At 42.5% G+C, this 27,961-nt stretch overlaps 1 protein-coding gene across 3 annotated transcripts in view; it reads right to left on the bottom strand.

Moving 5' to 3' along the window:
* Positions 1-27,693, bottom strand: part of RALBP1 (ralA binding protein 1) — a 42,689-nt gene extending 14,996 nt beyond the window's left edge. The window contains exons 1-3 of one of the 3 annotated variants that reach the window (XM_075826425.1): positions 27,595-27,693; positions 13,576-13,880; positions 2,422-2,865 (exon numbers count right to left, since the gene is read on the bottom strand). In XM_075826425.1, coding sequence (XP_075682540.1) covers positions 2,422-2,865; positions 13,576-13,819 — 688 coding nt within the window. In that variant the 5' untranslated portion in view covers positions 13,820-13,880; positions 27,595-27,693. The other 2 variants (XM_075826426.1, XM_075826427.1) reach the window with 2 other exon arrangements.
* Between the last annotated feature and the right edge of the window lie 268 nt (positions 27,694-27,961).

Genomic DNA, 27,961 nt, shown 5'->3' with positions numbered 1-27,961 from the left:
TATACGTTGCAGATATACGTCTATAAGTAAAGGTCAGTACATATTACAATAGAGGTGTATTGAATCATCACCTTGAAAAGCCTCTGACCTCAAATATGCATGCATATAGTACGGAAACCTTGCCAGGAAAAGAAAAGATTAGACTCTTACATGAAAAAGTGCAGTAACTAGCGTGTATGCCGCCTCGACGCGCGTTTCTAGTTAGTTCTCAGGAGGCGTGAGGACCACTAGCTAGAAACGCGCGTCGAGGCGGCATACACGCTAGTTACTGCACTTTTTCATGTAAGAGTCTAATCTTTTCTTTTCCTGGCAAGGTTTCAGTACTATATGCATGCATATTTGAGGTCAGAGGCTTTTCAAGGTGATGATTCAATACACCTCTATTGTAATATGTACTGACCTTTACTTCTAGACTTATATCTGCAACGTATATTCTTTGCCATGTTGCTTTTACCTAATGTAGCAAAATAATATCATATCTCACACCATGGAAACCAATGTGGCGTTGTATATTTGGTGTTTGATATCATTTTTTTATTTTTGTAATACATTATATATTTGTTTTTTATCTCTGTTGCTTAAATAAACAAACTATTTTATAATAATATATACACACACACGCACACACACACACACACACACACACACACACACACACACACATTCTAGTCTATATGCTCCTTTTGTTCGATTTTGGTTTAGATCAGATCCATAGAAATCAGCAGACATACACTTAGAATTTTGCGGCTATTAGCAGGGCAATATGCCTCCCTCACAAACCAGGTAGGTCACAATGCACCCCCCAATGAAGTGCACCAGCGACATTGGTTTGGCACACATTATGTTTTAGCCCCAGTGTGCTTACCCCATAAAGTGCTGGCAACAGTGTGCCTACTATATAGTGCCAACAACAGCGCACTCTTGCCATCAAAGCTAGCCACAATGATCAAACCCCACCTCATTGCCAGGAACAATACATAGGCAAAACTAACAGGATTTAGTACATGCTGGCTTAGTGGCTTTTGCCAGGAAGTACAACTTTTATATATTGCACTTAGCTTTGATACTGGTATCACGTGAATGCTAAGACTTCTGGCTTCAATACAAAAGCAAGATCCATCCCTTCTATTCTAGTCATGGCAATAGTTTAAAGTCATAGCGTATTACATACATCCATGGCAGTGAAAGAAAGTGCGATTTTACTTTACGATACAGTTTTAACTGGTTCCTGATCGACAGTAATTATACAGCGGGCGGGTGAGGTCCTTAAAACCTGTGCCATAGTAGATCACTGCTTTGGTCTTCTCTGATCTACTGTACACCGGGTACAATGAGCACTGTGTATAGAATAGAGGCACGCTGCTGCCCCTATAAGTCCCGGTCGTCATGTGACTGGTCACGATTGCCGGGATGCCGTTAGTGGAACACTGCTGATCGGGTCTACCTAGACCCACCACAGCCCTAACAGTTACAATAGTCACTATAAACCACTAACCCAAAAACAGACCTGTAATATATTATATATATATATATATATATATATATCGAAATTCATGGTATACGATGACTATCAAACAAAAGATCTATTTTAGGGTAAAACTGCATTGCCAGAAAAATTTAGCTGAAATGTAAAAAAATTTTTTTACTATAATTTTCAAACTATAAGCCTAAAAATGATTAAAAAAAAAAAAAAAAGTGTATAAAAAGGATTCAAAAAATAAAAAAAAATAAAAAATAAAATAAAATCTGGATTGTTTATGAAGAAAATGACGCAAAAATCACGTCACTAGCCCAACAAATAAAGAGTTATAGCGGCTAACTGAACACGTGCTAAAAATGGCTAAACAGTGTCTAGTCAGAAAGACTCAAAACAGCCTGGTCCTGAACTGGTTAAAAAGGGTCCCCCTTTCCAATACAATCACTCTGATAGGACATCTAGTTTTGGGTGATCCAGTTCCCTTCTGGTTTCTATTAAGTAATATCTACATGCTACCTGGCTTGAACAGTCACAGTTGTGTGTGAATATATGAGGGCATCATTGTTTTTGGTTATTCGATTGATCTATATGACAACTCTGCACCGGACAGAAATCAGAACCGTATGTGATATCATTATAACCTTTTAGTTGTGCCACTTTAGGCTTTGGGACGGTTTCTTCACGTTAATGTAATCAGCATAGAATACATTAAAATAAACAAAACACCACATTTTTAATGTGCACTACAAGACATTTAGTTTACTTTTCTTTTGGTAGATCTTCTATGACCAATGCAATGTGTGAGACCAACTTGTTTTCTCATGTGAATTAATCCCAGCTTACTTGGGCAAATCCGTGAAATGTATATCCCTGTAAACGGCTTAAGTAAAAAAAACAAAAAAAAACACACAAAAAAAAACGCAAAGTAGTTTAACCAGTTTTACCTGACACTCTGTAGATGCCTTCACATTTCATGCCATGTTGCTCAATGAAATCAATGCATTCCCGGAGTACTGCCGGCAGCCGGATCCCATCACACATCATGGTTCTTTCTGCAGCTTTAGCCAGCGGGATCCCAAATACTGGCCTCGGTCTGGGTACATCTACAGGGGGGAGTTCTGGCTCTGGGGTGGGTTTCTTTTTTTTCTTTTTCTCTTTCCATTGCTTGACTACATCTGCAGCAGTTAGATCCTTGGACTTCTTGTCCTTGTGCTTGTCTTCTTTGTGCTTCTCTTCTTTAGGTTTCTCTTTTATTTTGAAGTCTTTCTCCTTCTTCTTAGAAAAACTTGGCTTCTTGAATACATGGATTCCCTTGGACCTCTTCATTTTGGACGGGCTCTCTGCTTCATCACCAGAACTATCCTCCTGGAAGGCAGCATAACCTTCAGCTGGGAAAGAAAGTTTGACATTATAGTCTTGTATAGAGGTTTGACAATATCCCTTTACTGGTTTTTATGGAAGTTGTATTTTAGTCATGAAGTTCTAGACATAGCTATATCCGATGTAGAGAACACAGGAAACCTATTCGATAACATGTATGGAACGAGCAATTTTAATTAGTAACCAAACATCGCCGCACAAAGCCTGAAATTAAAAAAAGTTGGATTTCATAAAATATTTTGGACAGTACATGTAAGCGTATGACAAAAATATCTGACAGGTCACTGATCTGTTAGAAGTTTACTTTGGTGGAGGTGCGTAAGCCGGAATACCCATCGAAAGATCGGATATATCGATGGCTGTACGTGGAGAAGAACGATAAAGGTTTCACTCACAGCCTGCAATACACTGAACATTTTATACATGGGCTGTGTTTGATGCATTTGACGTAACTAAGGGCCTGTTCACATCACTGCTCGCTTTCCGTTCCGGGGTTCCGTCGGAGGTTTCCGTCAGGTGAACCCCGCAACGGAAAGTGAAACCACAGCTTCCGTTTCAGTCACCATTGATATCAATGGTGACGGAAACATCGCTAATGGTTTCCGTTCGTCACCATTCCGGCAGGTTTCCGTTTTAACGACGCAATCAATAGCGGAGTCGCTATTGATTCCATCAGAAAACCGCAAACCTACCGGAATGGTGATGAACGGAAACCGTTAGCGATGTTTCCGTCACCATTGATATCAATGGTGACTGAAACTGAAGCTGTGGTTTCAGTTTCACTTTCCGTTGGTGGGGTTCACCCGACGGAAACCTCCAACAGAACCCTGGAACAGAAAGCGAACGGTGATGTGAACAGGCCCTAAGGCCTTATTCCCACGAACGTGTTAAAACGTCCGTGTGACGGCCGTTGAAACAACGGCGGTCACATGGACCTATATAATTCAATGTGGCCGTTCACATGCCGTTATTTCAATGGACCGTGTGAAGGAATGTGAGAAAATAGCACGTCCTATTTTTCCACGCTTCACGCATCCCTCCGTAGACTCTAGTCACCTCAGAGTACAGATTAACCTCGGATGTGAAAAACACCCGTTTTTCACGTCCGAGATGCTCAACGCCCGTGTGAATCTAGCCTTATGCAGTAGATCAGTATTATATACACTCATGTTAAAATATAGTTGACAATACAGGATGGAGACAAACTTTTTTCTTGGTAATGTTTTGGTGTTTTACTTACCGTAGTTTTATATTTATAATTCTGCACAGGAAGAGCGGGGCAGATATTCTAAGATGTCATGCTATTATAGTAACTATTATTGATCATATGTTTGGATAATATAGTTCTGTGTCATTTCAATATGACAAGTAACCCCTAACAAATGTAACCAAAACTAAAAGGAGGTAATGGGGTTCACCAAACAAATCTGCACATTTATTAGGGACATGTGAGGTTCTGGCATGAGTTCTGATCATACTTGAAATTGATAAATCACTCACTTGAATGCTTAACAACTCAGCAAGGGACAGGATTTATCGAAATCCATTAGCTTATCGCATTTCGCTTTCATTTGAAGGCTTAGTTTAATATAATTGACCTAGATGAGAATGGTTATTGTGCAAACGAACACTACAGATCTAAGTACAAGCGGTTAAGGTACGGTACAAGGATGGCTACCTTCTGTTCCTTAAAGGGGTTTTCCCATCAGAGACATTTATGACATATCCACAGAATACATCATAAATGCGTGTCCCACCCATCTCTAGAACGGGCCCCCTAAACCCGGTTCTACCTTTTTCTGCTCCCTCTGCCTCCGCAGCCACTTCGTGATTATATGGTTGGGAGTTACAAAAACAGCATAATTCGCTGAGCTACGCTGTTTCCATAACTCCCATAATAGTGAATGGCTGTGGATGTCATAAATGTATCTCATGGGAAAACCCCTTTAAGCCAGGTCTACATCTGGAAGGTGCATATGATGTAGGGACTGTAAGGATGAATGAATGAATGAGAACCATCACCTCCTATTACACAAACATCAAGAGTCGACTTACTATATTTTAATAGCACTGGAAGTGATAAAATGCTGGTAGTCATACAGACATAAAAATAAATTACCGTTGTCGGTTCTTTATGCACAGCCAAACGACTGGCCCAATCTGCACCAAATTTGGCACATAAGTAAATCAGGCGCTTTAGAAGGTTTTACACCGTTTCAGCTCTCTAGGGCCTACCGTTCATGGCATTCACAAAAAATTGCAATACAAAAGCAAATATGGCACTAGTGGCTTCCACATCACGGGTCCTCCTCCATATCACATCAGAGGACCTGTATTAGCCAATAGAAGCTCGCAGGTTCTTCATTCTTATCCTCACTCACATACACACACAGTATTACACCAGGTTTCCATAACAATCCAGCCATTTTTCTTTACTCGCCGTAAACGGACTGTACCTATACTACACTGTACCGATACTGGATTTCAGCAGTCTCATATATTGAACCCCTTTCAGACCAGTCATGCCTCCAAAAAGGAATCCTGCACTTAGTCGAAAGACTCCTACAGCAAAGCGCATGGCTAATGCCGGAGATGCTGAATCCGCTCAATAGACCTAAACCTGTCTCCAGGCTGACAGGATACGTCATAGCAAACAGAAAGCTGCTGAAACTCCCCAGCAAACTGAGGCACGACTGCAGTCTCAAAAGGGTCAAAGTACACACTGTCAAAAATGGTCAATGTTGAAATTGACAACCGATTAGTTGTCCCATATTCGCCACATCTGCGTGTATTTTGTAGCAAAAAAAGGTTTACTTTATCGCACATGTTGGCTTCATATCAGTAGGTAACAACGTTTTTAACCACACATAAAAATAGACCCTTGCGAAGCCAGGTAACTCTGCTAATTAGAGCTCTCATAATATATATATATATATATATATATATATATATATATATATATATATATATATATAATTTATTTCTGTTTGTTGCATGTTCTTTACGCACGGCCAAACAACTGGACCAACCTGCACTAAATTTGGCACGTAAGTAAATCACGCGCTTCCGAAGGTTTCAGCTCTCTAGGACCTACCGTTCGACATATTCACAAAAGCAAATATGACACCACTGGCTTTCACATCAAGGACCTTCCTCCATATCACACGACCCGTATTCGCAATATAAGCTCACAGCTTCTTCATTCTTAGGCTGGATTCACACGAGCATGTTCGGTCCGTAAAGGACGGAACGTATTTCGGCTGCAAGTCCCGGACCGAACACACTGCAGCGAGCCGGGCTCCTAGCATCATAGTTATGTACGACGCTAGGAGTATACACACACACACACGCTGTTATCAGCCATTATCACGACCTAATACTATAAAAGCGAATACAGACATTCGCTTTTATAGTAGAGATGTTTTTATCTGGCAGTAGAAGGTAGTGCACTTTACAAGATAATCCTAGATGGGAAGGCACAGGAGAGCGGTTACCTATAGCAAACAATCAGATTACTGATGGCCAGGACCAGTTTAGCGGTTATTTAGGAAGTTCAAATTGAAATAAACAGCCTGCACTTGGATGAAAGTCTACTGTGGCAAAGTGTATGGCTGCTGCCCGAGATGCTGAAACCTCTCAGCAGACCCAAGCCCGTCTCCAGGCTGACAAGATGCGCCACAGCCAACAACGAGCTACTGAAACTCCCCAGCAGACTGAGGAATGACTGCAGTCCCAGCGAGACAGACGAGCAGCAGAGACTCCCCAGCAGACCTAAGCCCGTCTCCATGCCGACCAGGTGCGATATGCTAAATCGACAAGCTACTACCTGGGCTGATATGCGTAATACTGCTTTCCATTACAATTCAAAATCCCAATAATCTCAACCTCCGTTGCTTCGGATTGGCCAAATGGAGAAACAATGCAAACACTGAAGGGCACATAAGTACAAAGGTGAATGACCAGGAATGTGCTGCTCTGGCGGAAAGGTCAGAATATCCGATTTACCTGTTCCACCAGAAGAGCTCACAACTTTGCTTAATGGTTCCTCCGCGCACTCTGCCGAGTCTCTGAAACATATCCGGGTCTACAAAAATGCCTTCCAGATGACGGCATTTGGATATGGAAAACACGTGCTGGAGTCAGGATCCGTACTAATGCTCAAGATCCAGGGGCAAGACTACCACACGATCGGATCTCTATTTCCACCGTTAAAGACAATCTGTAAGCATCACCTTTATGCCTTCAAGTTTTATTCATGGGTGACAGCACTACAGTAGTAGATGCCCATCATAGAAACAATCCCCTCACTAAGCCTCACATTGTCCGCATGTTGCATCAGCACAATCCATACTAGTAGCAAACAGGGTTTTAAACCACACACAAACAAACGAAATAGACCCGTGCGAAGCTTGAGAAAGGTCCCAAGGCTGGACAGAAACGTCGCATCTCTGCATTGATTGAATAAATCATTCTTTTTTGCAAATATTGGAGTGCTGCAGGATTTCTTTTCGTATATATATATATATATATATATATATATATATATATATATACACATATACACACACACACACACACACACACACCTTGAAAAAAAATCCATGTATGGGATTGAAATGTCACACTATGTAAGCAGAAAAAAAATAAGATTGGATTTTTCACTTACTCTGGGAGTGCTGCAAGAGTTTATTTCTACTGTTGAAGAGCCTTGGATCAGGGTCATTTGCAGGCACCCTGCTCATTTATTGCATTTTTTAGAATGCTGCTACTTTCTTTGAACTATATCTATATCTCTCTTAGAAACTGCTGAATAGAAGTTAAATTTGAAAATGCGCCAACACACCCCCTAGTGGGCAGCAACTGGTACCATGATCATGTGACGTGTTGTCCCTAAAGACAACATACCAGTATGCAAGATAGTAAAATCGAGTCCTTGGCAATCTGTATTAGTTTCTGTGCAAACTTGATCTGAGGCTCAACTTCGACCCCAAGATACATATAGCGGGGTCATGAGAACATAGATAAATTGCTAGAGTAAGCATATTGAAAAGCTTTTTATTTTACAGCTATACTGCCCTAATTGTATACTTCTAGAAATTCCCATTCAAAAGGGAAGTGAACAGAGGATTTGCATCAATACCCTTCAAAGATATAACTCAGAACACCTACATGTATTTGGAAATTTGGCAAGTTCTTGATCTGCCGGAAAATTACTGCATTATCAGTGAGATACTATAATGCAATATGTTAAATTACACGTTCAGCTCTGCTAAATCTTGCAATTAAACAAAATTAATCCACACAGACTAGAAAATCAGCCAGTAAACATCACCTTAATCCAGATGTAATTAATACGTGACGCTAAAGCATCTTCACAGAAATGACTCATTCAAAAATAAAACCAAGTAGCCTCTAAGCCTGGACTACACCCTGACTGCACCTCTGCTATTTTGGAATATGTTAGAATTCTTGTTTACAGCATGCAGTGAAGTCATTGCACAAACCTCAGGACTGTAAACAAATAACCTGAATGTAATCAATCATGTAGTAAAAGGATAATGGTAGAAAAATAGGAAACATGCAGATGGGTATACTCTACATCAGGGGTCTCAAGCACGTGGCCCGCATGCGGCCCCTGGGGCTGTCATCTGCGGCCCGCGGGACACAGAGCCGCTAGTATCGGCTCTGCTCCGAGACTCTGGAATTCCCTGACATCGCTGTCCACATATGAACAGCGATGTCTGGGGCTTCCCCAGAGCCGGAGTCCCGAGCAGAGCGCTGGTGTCGGCTCTGCTCCGGGACTCTGTGGAATTCCCTGACATCGCTGCCCATATATGGACAGTGTGTCAGGGCCTTCCCCAGAGCGGAGCAGAGCGCTGGTGTCGGCTCTGCTCCTGGACTCTGTGGAATTCCCTGACGTCGCTGCCCATATATGGACAGTGTGTCAGGGTCTTCCCCAGAGCGGAGTCCCGGGCAGAGCGCTAGTATCGGCTCTGCTCCGGGACTCTGTGGAATTCCCTGACATCGCTGCCCATATATGGACAGTGTGTCAGGGTCTTCCCCAGAGCGGAGTCCCGGGCAGAGCGCCATTATCGGCTCTGCTCCGGGACTCTGGGGAAGCCTCTGACATCGCTGTCCATACATCGACAATGATGTCAGGGGCTTCCCCAGAGCAGGAGTCCCAGTGATGTCAGGAGCACAGCTGGAGTCCTGGGAAGAGCCTACTAGTGCTATGCCTGGGACTCCAGCTCTGGGGTTGCCCCTGACATCTCTGTCCATATATGGACAGTGATGTCAGGAGCAGAGCTGGAATCCCAGGCAGAGTGCCAGAAGCGGCTCTGCTCCGGGACTCCAGCTCGGGGCAAGCCCCTGACATCACTGGGGCAGCCTCTACAGAGGGAACTGGGGCAGCCTCTACAGAGGGCACTGGGGCAGCCTCTACAAGTGGGTGTGTGGCAGTATCTGAAGAGGACACTGGCATTATCTAGGGGTGTGTGGCCTTATCTACAGAGGGCACTGTGGCCTTATCTAGGGGTGTGTTGCATTATCCACAGAGGGCACTGCGGCAGCATCCACAGAGGGCACTGCGGCAGCATCCACAGAGGGCACTGCGGCAGCATCCACAGAGGGCACTGCGGCAGCATCCACAGAGGGCACTGCGGCAGCATCCACAGAGGGCACTGCGGCACTATCTAAAAAGGGGCTGCCCAATGTTGACATGTGTGCCAACTGAGCCGCCGGACTGCATTTAGCGACACAAACTGGAAAGCTGGATTGTTGAAATAAGCACGTGGAGAAATATCTCAAATTTTAAACCTAGCGCTATTATTATAGTAATGTAGTATTATTATTCTAGTAATATAGTGTTCTAGTAGTTCAAATAACTAATTGATTAACAAGTAATGCGACCTGTCAACTTCCCATTTTTTCAATATGCGGCCCACTTACCCGGCCGAGTTTGAGACCCCTGCTCTACATGGATTAAAGTTTTACAATCAAAAGCCTGGAAATGTATTTTAGAATCGAAAACATCAATAACAGAGAGCTGAAAAGTTAGCGCCTTTCATATGGCCATTTCCCTGTACGTTTGACATGTGTCGGGAAAGCTTGGCTGCCTCCTGGGGGGACAGAATCACTAGGCTTGGATCTTGCATCCCCGAAACCCGTAGAAGGGGATGCCATGGAGAAGGAACACTGGAGACCAAGGAGACAAATCACAGCAGTGGCAACATGGAAGGAGACTGATGCTGCTTCGAGACAGCACATCATGGAGATTCCCTTTCCGCACACACCTGATCCATCCTCCGAGCTCTCTCTGCAGACCGTTAACGGTCACTGCGACCTGCTGTAGATTTGTATCCTAATGTGTCGTGAGAAGACAGTACCATGGGAATGAATCCCAGAAGTACTGTGGCCCCGGGAGTAGATTCCAGGACGTACTGTGCGGGCAAGGGCGGACATTCAGACTCCCTCTGCTACATCGGAAAACTCCAGTGATAACTGCCTATATATGGATAGTTAGGTCACTGGAGCGTCCCAACTAACACATGAAATGGATGCAATGGTTGGGCATTTGCCATCGGCCCCATCTCCCATAGGCGTTTAACGGACACGTCACTAAGAGGGTTACTAGAGTTCATGATATATCTGTTAAACGGATATCATTGAAGCCAATGGGTGATGGATGCCATTGTTAGACATCCATTACAGCCTCCGTTTAATGTATACACTAACAGATTTAACTGGGGTATACGATAAACTGAAGACAAATCTGCGGTGTGCACAGAGCCTTCTAAGAGAAAGTAGAATTATTACGTAGTATATTAATAAAACGCACTAACGCCTTTCAACAAGGAGGTTTTCCTCTTGAAAAGATGTGGTTAATTGATTGAAACATACCATGAAAAAAAAAGGTCAGGCCTACATATTAATTGGAGTAAATCTTACCTCATGCCTCTTCATTCCAATAATTGTGGTTGGGATTCAGAATTTCAGGGTGTACAGGTTGTGCAGTTTTAAATATTTGGGTATATGGATTTCTAGAGATAGTTCACATTCTTATGACATGAATGTATATCCCTTACTCTCCTATTTAAAGAGGCTCTGTCACCAGATTTTGCAACCCCTATCTGCTATTGCAGCAGATCGGCGCTGCAATGTAGATGACAGTAACGTTTTTATTTTTAAAAAACGAGCATTTTTGGCCAAGTTATGACCATTTTTGTATTTATGCAAATGAGGCTTGCAAAAGTACAACTGGGCGTGTTGAAAAGTAAAAGTACAACTGGGCGTGTATTATGTGCGTACATCGGGGCGTTTTTACTTCTTTTACTAGCTGGGCGTTCTGACGAGAAGTATCATCCACTTCTCTTCAGAACGCCCAGCTTCTGGCAGTGCAGACAGCGTGTTCTTGAGAGATCACGCTGTGACGTCACTCACAGGTCCTGCATCGTGTCGGACGAGCGAGGACACATCGGCACCAGAGGCTACAGTTGATTCTGCAGCAGCATCGACGTTTGCAGGTAAGTCGATGTAGCTACTTACCTGCAAACGCTGATGCTGCTGCAGAATCAACTGTAGCCTCTGGTGCCGATGTGTCCTCGCTCGTCTGACACGATGCAGGACCTGGGGAAGTGACGTCACAGCGTGATCTGCCAGAAGCTGGGCGTTCTGAAGAGAAGTGGATGATACTTCTCGTCAGAGCGCCCAGCTAGTAAAAGTATTAAAAACGCCCCGATGTACGCACATAATACACGCCCACTTGGACTTTTACTTTTAAACACACCCACTTGGACTTTTGCAAGCCTCATTTGCATAAATACAAAAATGGTCATAACTTGGCCAAAAATGCTCGTTTTTTAAAAATAAAAACGTTACTCTTATCTACATTGCAGCGCCTATCTGCTGCAATAGGAGATAGGGGTTGCAAAATCTGGTGACAGAGCCTCTTTAAAGGATACATTTGCAGTCTGGAAATGCTTGGACTATCGGTAGCAGGTAGAATTAACCTCCATAAAATGATTGTGCTACCTAAAATGTTCTATATACTTGAGCATGCGGACACACTGGTCCCTAAAAGGTTCTTTCATTTGGTTAACTCTTTATTTTCTCCCTTTATTTGGGGTCAGGGAAGGCAAACTCCTGCTCAGTACTCTGCAGAGACCTAAACAGTTAGCTGGAGCGGCCCTTCCGGATGTATTTCTCGGTTATCTGGCGGGTCAGCTGCGTTTTATTCAGCTAGGCTATCGAATGCACAATCATCCAACGCTGATCATCATATAGCTCACTTTCTCCCCGTCCGTACTCTGTGGCCTATTTTAGAACCTCACGATTTTAGCCCTAGGCACTCCCTTCCAATAATTAAACTGGCGAAGCAGGTACTCTCATGCAAAACAATTGTTAAATTACTCCGATATTGTTGATGAAATGCCTATTTGGACTCAACACGGTTTGTCTCACTTTATGGGCTTTCATGATCACGCATTATGGGAGATTTTGGGGGTAACTCAATTGCAACATCTGATTAATGGTGAAGGTGGCACTTTGTCAGCCAGGGAGATACAGGATACATTCCAGGTACCTGAAAGTGATACATTTCGATGTGTACAACTGCGTCACGTTTTGATATCTCAATTTAGGTAAACTCTGGACCCCATATCCGCCTTGCCGCTTATAGGGATACTTAGAACATAAGACCCACAGGGGCTGATATCTGTTCTGTTGTCCCAAAGGGTCGCTCACGCCGAATGTACGGTAGAACTCCGGTGGAAGGGGCTAATTCCTGATCTGTCTGAAAGGGATTGGCTGGATGCAATATCTTCGCATCTTTTGATATTGTATATCACTCAAAGATGTTATATTACTCCTACCAGGTTATTTCATATGGGCAGAATTTTATAAGCGACCTGTCACAGATGCCAAAATGACCGAGCTGATTTTGATCATATGATGTGGCTCTGCGGTAACTGCCAATTTTTGGAGAGAGGTTACAGATTTCCTCTCTTCGATATTGGATTAACAGGTTTCTTGTGAGCCTGGTATTTGTTTATTGGGTCTGCTGTCACTGGATTCTTGGTCTCATTATGAAGGTATATTCTTACGTGAGGCCCTGTTCTTGGCCAGGGAGGCTATCACCATCCGATGGATGGGTGACCTTACCCCTACAGCCTCTCAATGGAAGACGATAGTTAACTCTGTGCGCTCATATCAATTTGGTGTACAAACATCGGGGTTGTCGGCATAAGTTTGTGAGGGTTTGGGGCCGGTGGTGCATATCACCTCATACTTCTTTTGGCGTGGGCGACCTTAGGGTTTCCTTACCTCCGGATGGGATATCGAATGGTTGATATGGTATGGATTTGTGGCACAATGTTGTGGGGATGCATTACCCGAATACGCACGTCGACTGGACCTGGAATGTGTTTCATCGCTTTATTCTTTTGTTTTATTTTTTCTTATTTCTGTACTTCTCGCATTTTGCGGTGTGACATGTATCTTTGATCCTTATCTCATGAGATCAATGCTGTTCTTATGTTTAGGTTACTTGAAGAATGGGTTTCTTGTATGTCACCCAGTATGTTTTGATTATCATATCTGTGTAGCACTTTATTTACAATAAACAGAGTTTAAAAAAAAATAACCTTTAGGGTTAGTAGGGATACACGATTATTAGAAGCGCTGTAATGGATAAGTATATTGTATGTCTCCTTTAAACTTACTTCTTTTTTCCTTCTTCTTAAACTTGCCTTTCTTCTTGCCATGGTCTTTCTCGTCATCAGACACTACATCAGGGGGTTCATGAAGGATGTCATGAGGAGGCGATGGCTCTCCAGTACGGTACAGCCCTGGAAATTTAGTTGGGCTGATTTCTTCTGAGCTAGGTGTACGAGCCAGACCCCCGCCATGCTCAGCCCTGCGATGTTCACTGGGGCTACTGGTGGGAGGCAGAAAGCACTCCGTCATTCTGCCGATGACAACTTACTGTAGGTACTGATCCCGGTTTTCTGTTACCTGTCCATTTTACCTAGAAAAAAAACAAAAACAATTATTATACAACAAGAGTGATCCATTTAAGCTCTAGCTTTGACCAGTTAACCAAAAATACTCTTTCAAGTACAGTTTTTTGTGACTCGTGAAAAGCTACTACAAATAAACTTGTTTAGCGAGTGTAGACATAAGCGGTTCTTGGTTCACACTACATCAAGAGATGAATAATGGAGACAATTTTACCCCATAAGTTTATTTCTCGGCTTGTGACATGCACATTGTATGGTCATATAATAGACAGTATTTGTATTCTCTGGTATTCATTACATTGACTACATTCAGCAGTTTACTGGGAGCTACATCTATTTTGGTGAGACACTATGGGAGAACATTTCTGACCGGTTGAAAGAGACTATGGCAATGTAAAAAATAAATAAAATACAACACATTTTAACAATTTAGGATTTTGTGATATTTTAAAGTGGTTGTTCCAAAATGGACTTACAACGTTCAATCAAAGGAGTATGTCCCCTGAATAGCAGCAACGCACATGCAGACTGAGCATTGATATGAACAATAGCGGAGAGAGCACTTAGAAGTCATGTAACTGCCCATCATTTCAAAGCACAATAATAATAAAATGTGTGGCCACCTCTCCAAGATCAATGGGGATTTTCACTACAGACTTAAAGGGGTTTTTCCATCAGGGACGTTTATGGCAAATACACAGGATGCGCTATAAATATCAGATAGATGCGGGTCCCACCTCTGGGACCTCCACCTATCTCTAGAACAGGGTCCCTAAACCCCGTTCTACCTCTGTGCGAGTTCCGACCATATTAGGGCCTGTTCACATCAGCGTTTTCTTTCCATTGAAGGGTTCCGTTGGAGGTTTTATGTCCGGGGAACCCCTCAACGGAAAGGCAAACAGAAATCTTAGCTTCTGTTTGCATCACCATTGATCTCAATGGTGACGGAAACTTTGCTAATGGTTTCCGTCTGTCACCGTTGTGACAGGGTTCGTTTTTTTTTTACAGAATCAATTGATCAAAATTATTAGTATGCAAAAACACATACATTAAAGGCTAGGAAAACCTTTGATGCCTTTTTTTTTTTCTTATGTAAAGTCAAGGAGAAATCAGGAAAGCCTTTCCCAAAGCTTACAGCCATGTGCATGGGCATTTATAATAAAAATTGCCTTATGTAAATTAGCAAAACAACCAACGTTCTACTATGACAATACTGTTCATCAAAACTGATCTCTCATGCTTAAAGAGGCCCTGTCACCAGATTATAAGAGCTCCATCTCCAACATAATCTGATCGGCGCTGGAATGTAGATAACAGCAGTGGTTTTTATTTTGAAAAACGATCATTTTTGAGCAAGTTATGAGCAATTTTAGATTTAGTTTCTTAATGCCCAACTGGGCGTGTTTTTTTACTTTTGAACAAGTGGGTGTTGTAAAGAAGTGTATGAGGCTGACCTATCAGTGACCAATCAGTGTCATCCACTTCTCATAGTTCCAGCCCAGCTTCTTTCACTGCACAATCTCACTGTGCTGTGGATCATGCTGGGCTGGAACAATGAGAAGTGTATGTCACTGATTAGTCACTGATTGGTCAGCCTCATACACTTCTTTACAACACCCACTTGTTCAAAAGTAAAAAAAAAACACGCCCAGTTGGGTATTAAGAAACTAAATCTAAACTAGCTCATAACTTGTTAAAAAATGATCGTTTTTCAAAATAAAAACCACTGCTGTTATCTATATTCCAGCGCCGATCAGATTATGTAGGAGATAGAGCTCTTATAATCTGGTGACAGAGCCTCTTTAAGGATTTGAACACCCATCTTTCTGCTGGTTAGTTATAAACAGAAATGTCAAAGACTTGGATGTTTGGCAACCCTTTATATAAATGATTGTATCTCTGTATTTTATAAAGGAAATAGCTTTTACTAGAGAATCCCCATCAATACGTGTACAATAAAGCTGTCCACAGACATTAGATAAAGCAAATCTCTGCCAACATGTAGCATTTCCCAACTATGATTCCTTATGGAGATGGGCTATTCATTCAACCAATCTTGGCTAGGATATGGTGCTGGCTCAGAATTATACAATGTTTTGTCTGCACATAGCTTCTGTAAAGTTGGAGTTCGAGTAGGGGGTTCCATGTGGTTGGAAAAAAATGGACTTCCTCCAAGATAAAAAGGTTGGAAATCCCTGAGGTCTATGATGGGAGACAGATCCTCACTAGAGGTCAGAATTCAGTTGGATTCTTCTTGCACAATTCTAATCTTTACCTTTGGTAAACTGGTGTCACAGGCGTCTACCAGCTGTTTCCTACCTCACTTACATGCTCATCAGAAACCAAAAATGTGTTAGGCCCTGATCAAATCATACTCTTTGGCTTGGTATAACATATACGCTGGGAAACGCTCCCGATCTATATGTTTAACAGATGGTTGCTATATGTGGCATGTCACCCATAAGCTATTATAGCATTTATTTAACGTATACATCATAAAAAGCTTCCTGAAAAGCTCATGACTTATACATTAAATAGATGACTGACGGAAGCCATACAGTGGTATATATCACCCATGTTAAAAAAAACTTTTACCGTGTGTTGTATGATTTTTTTTTTTAACTGGATTCCATTGTACAGTATAGCATAATAGTCGACGCTATTCCATACCTTTTTGTATGTCTGATTTTGTTCTTTTACTGGATACAAAAGGATTAGAACAGAGATGCAGAGTTCGGATATACCATTACAAAAACAAAGAAACTCCTACATAAAGAAGGGTGCAGGAAGTTTTCGGCTTCCCATGCACAGATATATGCTTTTTTTCTGGTTTGTGTTTAGAGCATTTTTTGCTTTTTTTTTCTCCTACAAGTTTTGGATGGCCAATTCATTCTTTTTTGTAACCTACATGTCGCAGCTTTGTTATGAAATGGGAGTGACGTGTGTATTTAGAGTATCATTGCATTTTGAAAGGCCGCAGTTAGTTCAGGAATTTTTATGAGCAACGATCTCAGACTAAAAGAACGTTTGTGTTTCAAAATGATATTGCTATAAAATCCGTACGGAGATGTTATCTCTCAAAAAGGTAGACTTTGAAGCTCTACAAAGAAACTTGGATGCCTGTATTTAGCAGAAACATTTTTCTTGGCTGAGTTACCACATATAATACATTAACTATTCATTACTTACGCATCAAAATAATATTTGTCATTACAGACAAGAGTCAGATGTTAAAGCTCCTCGTGTGTTCCCATCATGTAGGCTGTGCAGACTTTTTCCATCACAAATCTCAACTGTTACAACATAAAAGCTGGCTGAATTGTAATGAAATACAAAAGGAAATACAAAAAGGTTGAATATTTTTTTTTATAAAAAGTATTAGGGTATGTGCACACACACTAATTACGTCCGTAATTGACGGACGTATTTCGGCCGCAAGTACCGGACCGAACACAGTGCAGGGAGCCGGGCTCCTAGCATCATAGTTATGTACGATGCTAGGAGTCCCTGCCTCTCTGCAGGACAACTGTCCCGTACTGTAATCATGTTTTCAGTACGGGACAGTAGTTCCACGGAGAGGCAGGGACTCCTAGCATCGTACATAACTATGCTGCTAGGAGCCCGGCTCCCTGCACTGAGTTCGGTCCACTACTTGCGGCCGAAATACATCCGTCAATTACGGACGTAATTAGTGTGTGTGCACATACCCTTAGTGTTTTTGAATGCCTCAAAGACAAAAAAAAAAAAAAGGGGGGGGGGGTAAAGGATAAAGGCCTCGTGCACACCGATGTATTAGGACTCTGTTCTGTTGAGAGCTGTTTTAGGTCTCCCATAGATGTGCATGGGGCCCGATGGAGAAGAACTATTTTGTGAATCCCGCTGTGGCCTATAATACAGGCTCATTTCCTCTGACCCCCAGAACAATGTTTCTGTATTTTATATTCTTAAATATTCGTTTCTGTTAAAGAGGCTCTGTCACCACATTATAAGTGCCCTGTCTCCTACATAAGGAGATGGGCGCTGTAATGTAGGTGACAGTAATGCTTTTTATTTAAAAAACTGATCTATTTTCACAAAGTTAGGAGCGATTTTGGTTTATGCTAATGAGCTTTCTTAATGCCCAAGTGGGCGTACTTTTACTTTCGACCAAGTGGGCGTTGTACAGAGGAGTGCAGGACGCTGACCAATCGGCATCATGCACTCCTCTCCATTCATTTACACTGCACTAGCGATATAGATATATCACTATGTGCAGCTACATACACAAGCCCTAACATTACTACAGTGTCCTGATAATGAATACACATGACCATCCAGCCTGGACGTCATGTGTACTCAGAATCCTGACACTTCTGAATCTTTTCTGTGAGATTCCAGCAACGGATACGAAATCTCGCGAGATTACGAGGTAAACGAGATTTCGTATCCGTTGCTGTAAATCTCACAGAAAAGAGTCAGAAGTGTCAGGATTCTGAGTACACATGACGTCCAGGCTGGATTTCATGTGTATTCATTATCAGGACACTGTAGTAATGTTAGGGCTTGTGTATGTGGCTGCACATAGTGATATAGCTATATCGCTAGTGCAGTGTAAATGAATGGAGAGGAGTGCATAATGCTGATTGGTCAGCGTCATGCACTCCTCTGTACAACGCCCACTTGGTCGAAAGTAAAAGTACGCCCACTTGGGCATTAAGAAAGCTCATTAGCATAAACTTAAATCGCTCCTAACGTTGTGAAAAAAGATCGGTTTTTTAAATTAAAAGCATTACTGTCACCTACATTACAGCGCCCATCTCCTTATGTAGGAGACAGGACACTTATAATGTGGTGACAGAGCCTCTTTAAATAGATAAATCTTAAAGGAACGGTCTATTTTTTTCTTAGCCATAAGTGCATATTTTACTAGAAATAAATTCATTTGTAAATTAATAATTTCTAAAAATGATGTCCAGGTATCTCCTCTTACATCCCCCTCCCAATGTTAACTGCAGCCGCGGCTCAGTCTTACATGGCAATATCACCTCCCTCTCTGTAAAACGTACAGAGTACAGTGATGTACTGAAGTCATGTGACCACTTCATCCAATAGATCGGCCACTTTTGGATAAAGCAGCCATGTGACAAGGTGGTTGTAAGCAGCACTGCTCCATATAATATATGGGGGTAGCCATGCCAATATTTACATGTGGGTTATGTAAGAAGTAACAAAAAACAAGACATAAGTTTCTAACTCATCTTTATTAAAAAATTATTTGATTTCTAGGAACAACGCTACCTTCCTTAACCAACCTACTCCCTTACTCTGTTTATGGCATCCTGGCATGCACGGTTGGTAATCAGGAGATGGCTTCACTTTTCGGAGGACATACTCCAATAACTTTACCTTACCTGTAATCCTAAATTCCAAAATTGGTGAGGCTCATCTAATCTTTCACTCCTGTTTCTTGCAGGGACTCTCCCAGGTGGAAGATCTACTCGATCCTCAAATAAAAAATAAATAAAAAAAAACGATATTCTACAACTCTAACCTACAACGATGACTCAGAAGATATATTATACGCTAATGTTACACTGTTGCCTGCCGCCTAGTGTCAAATCACCGGTTTCTACTGCTTTATACCGCCCAACTTGACTATGACACCAGAGGTTCGGGATTAGTTAAATGGTCACCTTGCGATACGGAATTCCCAGTGAGTAACATCTTAGCCGCTCTCTCTCTGAGGCAATTACACGCCAAGGGTTTCCTACTGGAAAATGTCTCTAAAAATTGCCAAATCATCATGGGAGGAACCACTTTGAACTTACCCTTCGACTAGCTCCTTCTGGCAGCACATGCACCGCTCTCTCATCTGGCACATTACCTATCGTCTACCACTCTCAATGAACTGGTTGTTTGGCTGTCTACCGCCCATTGACCGTACCTAGATCAATCCCTTGGGGGGCCACCTACGAGTAATTCTGGACTAGCCCTCTTCTCTCCCTCACAGGTGGGAACTATCCTCAATAGTGGTGGTGTTTTGGGTCTGCACGTCTTCTCCCACCCAGTTCCCTAACCCTCACCGGCATGGGTCCGTAACTGTTGTCACAATTCTGATGTAAAGACCTCATACACCAACTCTGCAACCCACTCCGTGCCTCAATCAAGCCCACAGTTCCCCTCACAGCACTAGCCTGCTCAATTTTGACATTTCATCCACAGCTCCAGATGGACATGTCCTTCACATGTCTATAAGCCACACTAAACGTCTTTGTTGCCGTTTTACTACCTCAAGGGGCTTCCACATTGTACGATTGTAGCACCTCAACTACCCCAGTCCTTCCCATCCCATATTATCTTTTCTCCATCCCTTTGTCTGGTTTGTTTGCATTTTTTTATAAATAAATGAATGGCTCTACTGCAGAGCTGAAATGTTGCACTGACTGATGGATTAATAAAGCACCACCACATTGTTTTGCAAATTATCTTCAGAGTGCTGCCTGATTTTCTGGATCTACTTGTTTGGGTCTTATGATCGTGACCCCGGTGGGCTTGAACCCATCTACAATATTTGGACTGTGCGGTTGATGTTTGGGTGCAAGCCCTAGGGAAAAGACCACCAAGGTCCCAACTATACAGTAGTCAAAAAACAGGCAGCACTCCGTAGCATGTGAAAAAAAGAGGGTACTTTATTGCCACATGTACAACGTTTCAGCTTTGTCCTTGAGAAAGTCTCTAGAGGACAGAGCTGAAACATTGCACGCGGGGCAATAAAGTACCCTCTTTTTTTCACATGCTACGGAGTGCTGCCTGTTTTTTGACACATATATATATATATATATATATATATCTCCAGTAATATTGCCACGTACGGCCAAGAGAAAAAAAATACTAATCCAGACAATTTTAATTATAAAAAAAACAACAAATTTCACCCTCCCCAACAAAAAAGGTTTTATGAAAGTTTAATGAGGACATTCAAAAGGTACAAATTAAAAATCACAAGTTCCATAAATTGATGACAAATCGTTGTGTAATAGAGCATTGTGATAATAGGCATCCATGTAAAAGCAGGCTCTGCCTTGTTCCTTTTCACTGACTAAACCGGATTTCTTCCTATGATGATATCAAAACTCTAGTTAAAAATAAAGTCCCTCACAGCCCAGTTGGAAACCTCAAATATTAACCAATTAAACACAAGGTTTTTTTTTCAACTTCCGCTGCTTTTTTTTTTTTAATCGGGCATCCAACCTGGCACCCAATGGTCTGGGAATCCTGCTAATCCAACATGCAAGACTAAGGACAGGAACACAATTTTTTTTCCTTTTTTTTTTTTTTTTTGCCAAAGAAAGGAATGGACACAAGTCTCCATAAGTAAATCCCCTGGCAAGCATTACTGCATAAATCGGTTTCCGATGCACCTAAGCATACTCAAAAAATTATTTCATTTAGGTTTCTGGTAGGAAGAATCACAATAGCGGGGGGCATGGAAGACTCCTAGGCTTATCGAAGATCATGTGAAATTGTCATGGATCATGGTCAATGAAAACCTTTCAAGTCTTCTTCGGGATAGGGTTAACATTTCAAACTCAAAAAAAGTCTAAAAATACAAAGTTGTTTTCAAGGGAAAACAGCTCCTGATTTTCAGACGTTTTTTAATCCACTCAAGTTTTTTGCAGCGCTTTTTACAGACGTTTTGGGAGCTGTTTTTCTAGAGAGTATTAAAAACTGCTCCAAAAACGGCTGAAGAAGGGACATGCACATTTTCGTGGCCTTTTTTTACGTAAAAAAAACGGCCCGTCGGAACAGAACGCCGTATTCTCATTGAAATCAAAGGGCAGATGTTTGGAGGCGTTCTGCTTTCGATTTTTCAACCGTTTACTTCCCGAAAAACGTCCGAAAATAAGCCGTGTGAACATACCCTTACTCTTCAAACATGAGATGAATTTCTGCTCCACCTGTGACTTGTGATGGTGGAGGGAATCGCACACTATTCTCTCCCCCCCTCCCTTTTTGTTTTTTCCTCTTTTTATTTTCTTTCCTCCGACTCTTCTGTAAAGTTTCATGTATATGCTTTCTGAGACCACCTACTTGTCTTTTTGTCTCTAAAGTGGATACAACCCGGTTATGTTTATGTACTTTACCCCTGACTCTGTAGATCTTCCGGTTCTATTTTTTGAAAGTTTTGAATATTATGTCAATATGGGTTTCACATATCTTACTAAAAAAGAATGAACCATAAAAAAAAAAATCTACTTGAGTGATAATGCCTAATAGTCTTACTCTGATGGGAGAACAGCAGGAATTAACCATAGCTGGTACTCTCTGTCTTCAGTGTACATGTAGCATCACTGCATCCATAAGGCTTCTAAAGCATGGGGCGACTATGTGTCTGTGGCATCAGGGGTTGTTTGCAGGGTGAGGGGCATCCATACATCCAAGTACGAGTAGTGCGATATCTGTGCAAGGCCGGTGACACATTGTTACTGGTATACGAATTGTGTGGTGTCAGCAGAAGTAACCAATCACGAGGAAAAGGTATATATTTATTCTAGTTAAACTTTCAGCTAGACTATATTATTCAAAACAGTTTTTATTATACAGCTCTGTAGTACTATGGAGGTAAAACCACTCTACAAAGACGTTCTCCAGTAGATAAATAAAGTGCCCCACAGCTCCCATTCTAAAATCACCTAAATAAAAGGAAAGAAATGTTCAGATATCACACAAGTTTCATGGGGCGTGCACCTGATAACTGCTCAAATCTCTGCTCGAGCCTCAGAAAAAATGCATAATGCTGTCGGCAATGTAAAAAAGGTAAACTTTCAAAAATGACAATATCTATAGTAACATTACCTCATCTGAGCGGCCAATTGCCTATCATTAAACGGTCGTGTCCAGTGAGGTCATGATACTATAGACTACACTATTCCATCCCACATAAAAACGTATACTGCGCGGCATCCATTTTTTTTTTTTTACATGGGAGCCTATGGCTGACGTATGCCACTTTATGGCATATGTTACAGGCATCCTTTTAACCAAGTGAAACCACTATAGCCTATGGGTGATGAATGGCACTGATTTCTACTAGAAACTGAAAAAGCCAGTCTGTGTCACAGAGATAGATACTGACATAATCCGCTCACACTTCCAAATTGCACGATGGCAACAACTTTTAACACTTTAAAGGCAAAAAAACAAAACCTAAAAATACAATGAAAACAAATAAAAAATCACTATTATGTGAAACATGTACTTGCCAAGAGGTAGGCTGACAGTCTATCTTAGGCTATGTTCACACGGAGTATTTTGGGGGAGGAATATCTGCCTCAAAGCTCCAAACGGAATTTTGAGGCAGATATTCCTCCCCCAAAATACTCCGTGTGAATAGCAATTATCGCGCCGTTTTGCGCCGCGGGCATAAAACACGCTTTCTCCTGCCTCCCATTGAAGTCAATGGGAGGTCGGACGCGGAAGCGCCCGAAGATAGGGCATGTCGCTTCTTTTTCCCGCGAGGCAGTTTTACTGCTCGCGGGAAAAAGACGCCGACGCCTCCCATTGAAATCAATGGGAGGCGTTCTCGGGCCGTTTCTGCCGAGTTTTGCGACGCGGTTTTCCCCGTCAAAAAACTCGGCAAAAGACCCCGTGTGAACATAGCCTTAAAGAGGCTTTGTCACCAGATTATAAAATCCCTATCTCCTATTGAATGTGATCAGCACTGCAATGTAGATAACAGTAAAGTTTTTTGTTTTTTTTTTAAAACTGATAATTTTTGCCCAAGTTATGAGCAATTTTAGATTTATGCAAATGAGCTTTTCAATAGATAACTGGGTGTGTTTTCTCGTTTTACCAACTGGGCGTGTATTGTGTTTTTACCAACTGGGCGTGTTTACTAGTTTTACCAACTGGGCGTTGTGAATAGAAGTGTATGACGCTGACCAATCAGCGCCATACACTTCTCATCGTTCCCACCCAGCTTCTTTCACTGCACAGACACACAGCGTGTTCCCGCGAGATCACGCTGTGACGTCACTTCCTCCCACAGGTCCTTCACCATCGCGTCGGATGAGAGAAGACACATCGGCTCCAGGCGTCCGAGAGGGTACAGTTTAATCTGCAGCAGCATCACCGTGTGAAGATAAGCATAGTAAACTCCCTAGAGACGAGCATATTACCCTCTCGGACGCCTGGAGCCGATGTGTCTTCTCTTGTCCGACGCAATGGTGAAGGACCTGTGGGAGAAAGTGACGTCACAGCGTGATCTCACTGTGTGTTTGTGCAGTGAAAGAAGCTCGGTGGGAACGATGAGAAGTGTATGACGCTGATTGGTCAGCGTCATACACTTCTATTCACAACGCCCAGTTGGTAAAGCGAGAAAACACGCCCAGTTGTCTATTGAAAAGCTAATTTGCATAAATCTAAAATTGCTCATAACTTGGGCAAAAATTATCGTTTAAAAAAAAAAAAAAAAAAAAATCAAAAACTTTACTGTTATTTACATTGCAGCGCCGATCACATTCAATAGAAGATAGGGATTTTATAATCTGGTGACAGAGTCTCTTTAAATTCATCACACCTCGTGCCTCACATTAATAAGTGAAAGAAGTTTTTATTAAATTTTTTTCAGCGTACACATCATAAGTGACGCAAAAAAAAATTTGTGCAAGTTATTACGGCCGCGCAAATACGAATATGTGTATGTTTTATGTATTGAGACTTATTTTAATGATTATTGTAAAAAAATAAAAAAGGGGTGTGTGTATTTTTTTTTACATTTAATATTACTTTGTTTTTAAACTTTAATATACTGGCATATATCAGATATATGCCAGCACATTAGCCTGTGTATGGATAGTACACCGGCAGTTGTTAGGATATACCCAAGTATGCCCTAACAGGAGATATGGTAAGACAGCCCTGGGGTCCTTCAATAGACCCTGCACTGTCTGCCCATATATGGTATGGCCCTCCATCGCGTCACAGGGATTTCCTGTGACGTGAACCAGGGGCATACCCCCTTCTCCCCTGAATGCAGCAGTTAGCTTTGATCGCAGCATTCAGCGGGAATAGCGGTGGAGGTAAGAAGTTTCTCTGATCTCCGCCGTTATAGATCGGGGCTGCGGCTGTGTAATAAAGCCATTGCCCCGCTCCTGACATAAGTGCTCACACGGTCAGCATGAGGTGATGCGGCCAGCGCTGCACTAATGAGCGGCGGCGCAGGCACTGAAGACAGAACATGGGGGTGTTTTGCACAGCGCCCGCCATGTTCTGTCTTCAGTGCCACCGCTCATTAGTGCAGCGCCGGGCGCATCCCATCATCCTGATGGCGCGCACTTGTCAGGACTCAGAAGCGGGGCAATGGCTCAGCCGCAGCCCCAATCTCATACATTCATGTGTTACAATACTGAGCTGTGAGGCCGCACAGCTTAGTATCGAAATACATGAGACAACGGTATCGAACCGTTTGGGGATGCACAGTATCGAAGTTTCGATGCATCGTGCATCCCTAGTTAGAAATGGTCACTTGGCCACAAAGTAGCAAACAACAAAGATCAAAAATTATTTATTGGGGACTCTTAGAGCATGGGCTGATGTAGCGACGGCCAAAACTCTGCCCACTTGCGGTAGCCAATGACCACACGATTTCGCCACACCTGTCCGTGGGTTGTATCTGGTATTGCAGCTTGACTATGGAAATGAGTGGGGCCGAACTGCAATACCACACACAATCTGTGGACAGGTGTGGCACTTTTTTTTGGAAGAAAGCATGCACGTTTTTCCAATCATGGCCAAACAGTTAAAGGGGTTGTCTAAGCATTTTTTTTTTAAATCGATGACCTATCCTTAAGTCAGGATAGGTCATCAATATTAGATCGGTGGGGGTCCAACTCCCAGCACCCCCACTGATCAGCTGATTGAACACCGCGGCCCTTTCCCAGTTTACAGGCACAGCGGCGTACACATTCAGAGCAGCTGTGCCTGGGATTGCAGCTTCAGTCACATTCAAGTGATAGGTTATCGATGAAAAATGTCTTGGCAACCCCTTGAAGGAAGAAGGGTCTCATCTGCTGGCTAGAAAACGGTGTCCTGCAGCATTTTTCTGCCTGGCTATGTACAGTGCACAAGAAAGCTTTACATACTTTTCCATGAGAAGTCTATAAACCAGAACATTGGCTAAGGCCCAGTTCACACCTGCGTTGGTGTTTGTTCTGCTCCATCAGAAAAGCAGAACAAAGAAAAAATACGGGAAGCACCAGTTCTGTTGTACGACGGACACCATCAGCACCCAACTGAACACGTTGGGTTTAATGGGTTCCGTCAGGGTATCCCCATTAGGGCATCCATGATTTTACGAGAAACAATAGAGCAGCATTTACGGATACTGTCTACACAGTAAATATAAGCAAAGCATTTCATGAGAGAACTTTCTTCATCTGATATATATCTCAACATCTTACATCAATATTTACTTAAACCATCGGCAACTATTGTGGCTAGAATACCATGGACTTGGGCCGGTTAGGCTATGTTCACATCTGCGTCGGAGGCTCCGTTGCAGATCTTGTTGGAGTTTACCGGAGACGATAGTGCAGCACGTTGCGCTACTCTGTCCGGTGAAATCACGGACACCCCGACGGAACCCATTAAATTCAATGGGTTCCATCAGCAATCATTGTGCAACTGAACCGTTACATAGTTAGTACGTTTGAAAAAAACACATGTCCATGAAGTTCAACCAAGGGATGGGAAAAGGGAAGGAAACATTTCTACACATAGGAGCTGATATTTTTTTTGTTCTAGGAAATTATCTAAGCCTTTTTTAAAGCCATCTACTGTCCCTGCTGTGACCAGCTCCTGCGGTAGGCTGTTCCATAAATTCACCGTTCTCACAGTAAAGAAGGCTTGTCGCCTCTGCAGGTTGAACCTTTTTTTCTCCAGACGGAGGGAGTGCCCCCTTGTTTTTTGAGGGGGTTTTACATGGAACAGGATTTCACCATATTTTTTGTATGTGCCATTCATATAAATTATTCATGTCCCCCCGTTTTGTTGCTCTTCTTTGTATTTTTCCCAACTCCGGGGCATCCTGGAGATGAATCCGTCATTCCCTTGTCCTGCTCCTCTGACGGAGCAGAACAATGGAACACACCAACGCAGGTGTGAACCCAGCCGTAGATCACTCCAGGAGCAATAATATTCGTGGCAATGAATAAGAACTTTCATGGACCCATAGAAAACCCCAAAAGTTGGGCACATCGGTTACCAGACTCCTGGGATCTGTCAAGCCCAACGGACATCACCGCCTGACAATATGCTTCATATTATATCAGAATCTATAGCAGGACAATCTATAAGGAACACTGATGATAAGGAATTGTATACATTTCTCACATAAGTAACATTTTCACCTGCACCTCGTCTGGACCTCCAGTCGCATAGGACTAACTATGTAAACAGCCCATTAGTTAGACGAACACATAACAATGTGATACCTCAGAAACATTATAGCAGTATAGACCCCATGCAGATGCCCACATAGCAATAAAAATGACTAAAAATTAGAGGTTCCCATATACTGTCACCAAGTAGTCATACTCCATATGTGCACAGCCCAGTAATGTATACATACAGTGAGGGCAACCAGCTGCTGTACCAGGAAAGTGCGTCCATAACACTCTGCGGATGAATACATAAACTCCTGTGCCCTGACAGGTAATCCCGGCTGCACACAGTCCCTCTCACCTGTGTCCTCCCCCTCCGCCTCGCTCTGTCACTATGAACCCTTCTTCCTCTTCCTTCTAGTTCTCAGCAGGAAGCGGCGTAGCGCACAGTTCTTTCAACAGGCCAGTGGCAGAGTAACTACTGAACGCTACAATGTGTCTCTCATTTGTTGACGTTATCTCCATTTTTAAGGAGACAAACTAATGTAACGTATATGGAGCTGGTCTCCGCTGAGCGAGTTTTAGGTGGAGACAGATGAATCATATACACTTCGGCCTCTAGTTTATGGAAGAGCTTTTTCCATGACAGCGTGCGCTCCACTGTCATGTGATCACTTGTAGCAGTAGTGGCTTCCATGTTGTGGTTGGCGCGCTGCCATCCGGGACGC

This window comes from Rhinoderma darwinii, chromosome 5 (assembly GCF_050947455.1).
Source record: "Rhinoderma darwinii isolate aRhiDar2 chromosome 5, aRhiDar2.hap1, whole genome shotgun sequence".
Taxonomy (NCBI): domain Eukaryota; kingdom Metazoa; phylum Chordata; class Amphibia; order Anura; family Rhinodermatidae; genus Rhinoderma; species Rhinoderma darwinii.
The sequence above is the reverse complement of the archived record's forward strand: the minus strand, read 5'-3'. Positions and strand labels throughout refer to the sequence as shown.